Genomic DNA, 6806 nt, shown 5'->3' with positions numbered 1-6806 from the left:
ATCTTTCAAGAGATCCCTGTCTTTTTTGTCTGGGAGCCCAGAACTGGACACAATATCCAGATGAGGCCTCACCAGGGCAGAGTAGAGGGGGAGGATCACCTCTTCGACCTGCTGGACACGCTCTTTTTAATACACCCAGTATGCATTGGCTTTTTTGGCTACAAGGGCACACTGCTGGCTCATGGTCAATCTGTCGTCTCACCAGGAGCACCAGGTTCCTCTCAGCAGAGCTCCTCTCAGCAGGTCTTCCTCCAGCCTGTACTGGTGCATGCAATTATTTTCTACCTAGGTGCAAGACTCTACACTTGCTTTTGTTAAACCTCATCCGGTTTCTTACTGCCCAGCTCTCCAGCCTGTCCAGGTTCTGCTGAATGGCAGACAGCCTTCAGGCGTGTCAGCCAATCCTCCCAATTCGGGTCATCAGCAAACTTGCTGAGGGTGGTCACATATCCTCATCAAGGTCGTTGATGAGATGTTGAACAAGACCGGACCAGCACAGACCCCTGGGGGATGCCGCTATTACAGGCCTCCGCCAGAACACCGCAAACGCATATGACAACCCTCTGCACTCTGCCAGTCAGCCAATTCTCAACCCACTTCACTGTCCACTCATCTATCCCATACTTCCTCAGCTTTGTTCTAAGGATGTCACGGGGGACAGTATCAAAAGCCTTACAATTCTTGTCAGCAATATACATCTCAGGAACTTGCTTATTAAGATCAGAATTATTTACTCCAATTAACGCTATTTAAGAAAATTTTAAAACTACATTGAATAAAGATTCACATAAACAAGAGACTAAAGTTCTGATTCAGATCCTGGAATATCCACTAATACTCATTAAGAGTTGCCCATAATGTGTGCTATTTAGTCTGTCGTGATCCCTTAAAGGAGATTTAAAAAAGAATTGGTGAAAACTAATCTAACTGCAGGCAAACCTAAGGAAGACCCTGGGAACTCAGAAATTTCTAACATAGACAAGGCTCAAGATGGACAGGCCCACTTTATTTACTGCTCTGCAGACAGGCAGAAACACACTCGTCTCAGAGATCCCTCTCTTGAGTCAAGAAGTCAAGAGTGGACAAAGATTGAGATTTAAAGTGGACCTGAACAGGCTTAGAAGAGCTACATCTGCGGAAAATAATAAAAAGAATATTGCATCAACAAAAACTGAAGAAATTGAAGCAAATGCAACCAAAAAAATCAGGTTAAGAACAAGACGTGTTTAATCTGTAATCGCCCCTTAGGGTAGTACAATATATGAAGCCAACTGCTTTCTCTGCAGTAAAACCCGAGGGAAACAAAGGAAATCCAGTCCGGCCACGCGCCTCAGAACAGGGCCGATGCCGCGGCCATGGAGGCCCAGGGCAGCTGAGGGGGGGCCGAAGGGTGGGGCCGAAGGGTGGGGCCGAAGGGTGGGGATGGGGCGTCTGTGACGGCACAGCGCGTCACAATGCGGGGCTGGCATCGAGGCCAGCAGCGGGCAGCGCTGCTGCACTTTGGCCTGGGCCAGCGGTGAGTGCAGCAGCAGGGGGAAGGCTGTGCTGGGCCGGGCGCGACCTGCGGCCCGCGAGGGGTTTGGGAGCCTGCAGTGCCGGCAGCGAGCGCTCAGGGGAGCCTGTGAGCGGCTCTCTGGGCAGCCAGCAGCGGCGCTGGCCTCAGCCCCCGCTGCCTCCCAGCTCCCTCGGCCCCGCTCCTACCTGAGCCCAGGGGCTGTGTGTGGCTCCTGGCCACGCTCCTGTAGCCGTGCTCGAGCTCCCACCTAGCCCCTCTCACTGACCTCCCCTCTCTCATCTCTTCCAGATCATGGCTTTGGCGTTTTTCTTCGCCTTGTTGGCGCGGACAGTGGCTTTCGTTGGTGATGAGTTGGACGCGGAAACGCTGGAACGCATGCGTGAGCGTGAGGTGTTTCTGCAAGAGCAGATGACACTTCAGTGGCAGCACGTAGAGAACCTGGGGCAGAGCTGGATAGGCATTCGAGCCTTGTCCTCTGTGTTGCCTTACGGGAAGGTTTGCAGCCTTCTGGAACGCATGCGTCAGGTGTTTCTGCGAAAGCGGATGGAAAAGCTTCCGCTTTCGCTTCCGCAATTAGAAGAGAGCAACCTGAAGAAGAGCAGGGTGGATATTCAAGCCTTGCTCTTCTCTGTGTTGCCTTACTGGAAGGTTTGCAGTGTTCTTTGCATTCTCTTCCTTTTTCTCTGGTTCATGTGGAAGATCTGTAAAAAGTTCCAGAGAACTGAAGACATAGGTGATGAGGAGAGCTCCATCCGTGAGCAGGAGAAAGCGGAAGAGGAGGGGAGTAATCTTCTCCGTGCTGATGTGCTCTGGCCAGAGCAAATTCATCGAGATAACTGTGAGCAGGTCCTCCTCCTCTTTGGTCGCCTCATCAACTTATGCCAGTATCTGGTGTCAGATACTTTCTTTCCGGTGCCAGAGCTCCCCATCGGGGTGGGCAGTGCCTATGAAGGCTGGTGTCCCCCTGAGAATGAACCCATCTTCCGCCTGCTTGTGCCCCTGTCGGCCCCCCGTGGGCACGTTTTCCACCTCGATCTGGGTGCCGCAGGGGAGCTGCCAGCAAGGAACTCCCGCATCCGTGTAGATCTGGAATGCACGTGCGGGAGGGAGCAGGAGATGGGTATGCGGTGCTTCCTCCACACCTCCAAGGAAGAGCTGGGAAATCAGCACCCCAGCCTACTACGTGACTTCTGCGAGGACGCCTACCTAGATGTGGAGAAGACTGTCCGATGGTTCCAGGTGCTGATCACAAATGCCTGGAAATACATGCCTGAGGCAGAGACATGCACTATGAGTGTGGGGTTCTCCGGGCGCTCCTGCAGGATTCATCTGACAGACATCCACAAAACAGACTTCGTTGCTGAGACCGTATTTGGCGTCCAGCAAGAGAATACGGACATCTTTCTGAGCAGCCAGGAGACAGAGGCTGCTTTTACCCCCAGCACAACCTGGCCACAGAGTTGTGCGGTGGCTGAGGAAAAGTTTTTCCAGCACATAGCCACCCATGACCAGGGGAACACTTTCAACAACCTCAGATATGTGCAAGTGGGTGCCCACATCCTGGCGGGCCAGACTTTTTCTCCCTACCAACTGAGGACAGTGCTCATGCACCTCCTGACTGCCATCCCTCTGGAAGGCTGGCATGTGAGCTATTTCCTGCAGCGGATGGATGACATCTTGCGCTACCTGCGCTGCTGTGTGGAGGAAAAACGCCTGAACCATTTCCTCATAGGAAATGAGGACGTGCCTGCGGAGATTATCTTGCCGCAGGAATTCCGAGCGTCCCAACCGCTCAACCTCCTCCAGCACCTGGTGCAAGATCCAGACAGCTATGAGCAGGCACTGCAGGAGTTGCAGGAGCTGCAAGATCGGCTCACAGGCCTGCTGATCGATAGCAATTGAGAGACGCCCACTTGTCCTACAGACCAGCACTCTGGACATGGAGAAGACACCACTCAGCAGGCAGTCGGAATTGCTCCCAAATGTTTTCTCCACAACAAACCAACAGTGCGGTAGCCAGAGTGCTGAACTGAATATGCACAAGGGAGCAGCTGATGTGAGACTACACTGTCCTTCCTTCACCACCCTGAGGACCACCTGGGGAGAGAGAAGATGCTCAGCCTCCTACAGACTCTCCAGGATACGGAGAAAACTGCAACCTGGTTCCAGGAACTGGTGAGAGAAGCCTGGGTAGCTATGACTCGACTGTCAACAGTGCGGTGCGATTTGAGGCCCTCTGTCTGCTTCTGCAAGCTCCGGCTGACAACCACCTCTTGCAGAGTCCTCTGGATTGAGCTCAGGCTCAGGGTACAGCAAGAGGACTTGGACACATTTCTGTCCTTTGAGTAGGCAGGGGCTGTTGATAGCAGAAGCACGAGGAGGCCACAGAGATGCGATGCAGCAGAGACTTCTTTGGGAAACAGCCGCTACAGCAGGCTACATCTGATGGATTTCAAAAGAAGCTGCTTACTTAAGGCAGCGTTTGGAGTACAGCAAGACCATGAAGACATCTATCCGAGCAGCCAGGAGACAGAGACAGCTAGACCCATATCCTGGTAGCCACCGGCATTTCTACATATGCCATGTTAGTCCAGGTTTTTAGATGCCGGGACCACATGGAGTGAAGAAGAATCATCTTTGTCCACACTGAAGATATAGTTAAATAGTTAAATATAGTTAATGTAGATCAGAAAATGCATATTATTAAAACATATACATTGATATTTCATCAATGTATATGTTTTAATAAAAATTCAATAAAAATTTATAAAATTTTATAAAAATTATAAAAAATTATAAAATTTTATAAAAATTATAAAATTTTATAAAAATTATAAAAATTAAAAAACAAACCAAACTTGTGGTATATGTGCCCTTCTTTTGGTCAAACTAATGCATCAGCTTTGGGACACTGGTGGATGGCAAGCTGAGACTAACAATCGCAGAAGCCAGCTTTAAGCTTGACTATGTTCATTAGACATTATTTTGGGCTTTGTAACTTAGGTTCGTGGTGAAGGCGTGGCCAGGACCCCCTTTTCTGCAGAGCTGGCACTGACATCAGCACAGAAAAAAAGTAACACAAATACATTAATCTGACTTAAGGCGGGGTAAACCAATGTCATTGCAGCTGACTTTCCTCCCATTCATCAAAAATTCTGTAGCAACTAAGCAAATACAAAGCAACTAAAAACCGCCAGCTAGGCCAAAGACAGTAAATGTTCCCATGCTTTTAACTGGAGAGAGAAGTAAAAAGTGTTGATCTGTAAGCCAAAGTAACACTCCTTTCTTCCTTCTCTATACAGTCCTTCACATGTGCCACCATTCTGTTGTAGCATAATGAAGGAAGTAATCTAGAAAGTGACATGGGTTCCTGTTAGCCACACTATTTCTTGAGTCCAAGAATCATTTAACAGCCATTAGGAGGGAAGAAATTTTGGTTTTCAGACTTTAGGTAAGACCACCATTATTTCACAGAATCACAGAATTGTAGGGGTTGGAAGGGACCTCCAGAGATTATCGAATCCAACCCCCCTGCCAAAGCAGGCTCCCTACACCACGTCGCACAGGTAGGCGTCCTGGCGGGTCATGAATATCTCCAGAGAAGGAGACTCCACCACCTCCCTGGGCAGCCTGTTCCAGTGCTCCGTCACACTCACATCTAAAGAAGTTCTTGCGCACATTCATGTGGAACTTCCTATGCTGTACTTTCATCCCATTACCCCTAGTCCTATCCCCACGCACTACTGAAAAGAGACCAGCCTCACCACTATGGCTCCCACACCTCAGGTATTTATAAACCTGGATCAAGTCCCCTCTCAGCCTTCTTTTCTCAAGGCTAAACAGATCCAGTTCCCTAAGTCTCTCGTCATAGGGGAGATGCTCCGGGCCCTTCTCCATCTTAGTGGCCCTCCGCTGGACTCTTTCCAAGAGATCACTGTCTTTTTTTTTTTTTTTTCAATTCACTGACTCTTGCATTTACATCTGCATTTTTCTTTATCTATCATTATCTGCTTCCAAGGAAGGCCTTACAAGACACACAGCGTTTTCTCAGGCAATTTCAAGGAAGGAGCTCGCTGATGACAGCAACAAGGGCATGCAGGAACACTTCCACAAGAAGAGAGGGTAACAAACGACAAGCAAAATAGAAAGTGACCTTCTTTCCATTTCTGGTTACTTGACCACAACATCAATCCTTTTATTGTTCATGACCAACAGATTAATCTCCCTTGTGAGTGAAGCATCTGCCCAAACCATTTTAAGATGCCAAAATCTACCAAGCCGCAGATACAATTAAGCCTGGCTATTTCAGAGAACAGCAGACATTTAAACATTAAGGTTTCATAATATTTAGAAGGTTCGTATCCAAAACGTAAAACAACTTCTCATTTAATCACTGCTATAGATCTACACTTAATTCTGCATATGCACATAAGAACAAAAATAAAGACATAGGTTTAATATCATACAACTTTGTTTATTCCATTTCTGCATTTTCTAAGTTTTGTGATATGTGAACTCTAGCCACATTTCTTTTCTGAATGGCCAACGTCATATCTTGCAGACTGCCATTTGTTTCCTAAAATTATTTCCATTGTCGTGAAATTGAGATTTACAGCTGAAGCTAACAGAACCATTTCCAAGGAAAATATATGAAAGAAAGAAAAAAAAAAACAGTTTATAAAGAAAAGCTGACTACTGCCTTAATTATTGAGAAGTTGCTACTTCGCAAAAGCGGTGTAGGGATTTGAGAAAGTGGCAAACTCACAAAACTCAATTTCAGAGGCAGTGGGGATATTAAAACTCACTAGAAGTTGAATTTGACATTGGGAATGTCTTCAGGGCTCCCAAAATTTTTACAGCCTGTGCTTCTCTGCCTAAGCTGATTGTCCCAGCAGTTTCATTTGCTACTCACCTCGAGCTGTTGTCATGCCACCCACCAGCTGTTTGCATTTTTCTTTAGCTTTTAAGACTTAGGGTACCTGTGTTTACAGTTCATCTGCCTTTTCCTTTTTTCCTCCTGTGGAAGAAGGAATCATTGTTTGTGAATTCCTTCACTTTGTCACTTAACGTAGTTATTACCCATTATCCAACCAAATTATAAAGTAAATTGATATTGGTACATGTTTCATATTCAACATGATCCACATGCTGCTTGCTTGCTTCACTGCCTACAATGTTGGCTTTGTGCCAGAGGTAATCATGTGGTACCCTCTGACATTTTCATTCTGAATGAATCTGGCACAAATTTCACATACTTAACACTTCATTTATTCATTGCAGATAACAGCCT

At 47.3% G+C, this 6806-nt stretch overlaps 1 protein-coding gene across 1 annotated transcript; it reads left to right on the top strand.

The window, feature by feature from the left end:
• Positions 1-1398: 1398 nt before the first annotated feature.
• LOC107309463 (inositol 1,4,5-trisphosphate receptor-interacting protein-like 1) lies at positions 1399-3724 on the top strand. Its single transcript, XM_015854291.2, has 2 exons — positions 1399-1516; positions 1805-3724. Exon 2 carries the CDS (start codon positions 1808-1810, stop codon positions 3416-3418), a length of 1611 nt encoding a protein of 536 aa, XP_015709777.2. The 5' UTR covers positions 1399-1516; positions 1805-1807; the 3' UTR covers positions 3419-3724.
• The last annotated feature ends 3082 nt before the right edge of the window (positions 3725-6806 follow it).

The sequence above is a fragment of the Coturnix japonica genome, chromosome 2 (assembly GCF_001577835.2).
Source record: "Coturnix japonica isolate 7356 chromosome 2, Coturnix japonica 2.1, whole genome shotgun sequence".
Taxonomy (NCBI): Eukaryota; Metazoa; Chordata; class Aves; order Galliformes; family Phasianidae; genus Coturnix; species Coturnix japonica.
Note: the sequence above shows the minus strand (reverse complement) of the source record. Positions and strands in the feature narration are given on the sequence as shown.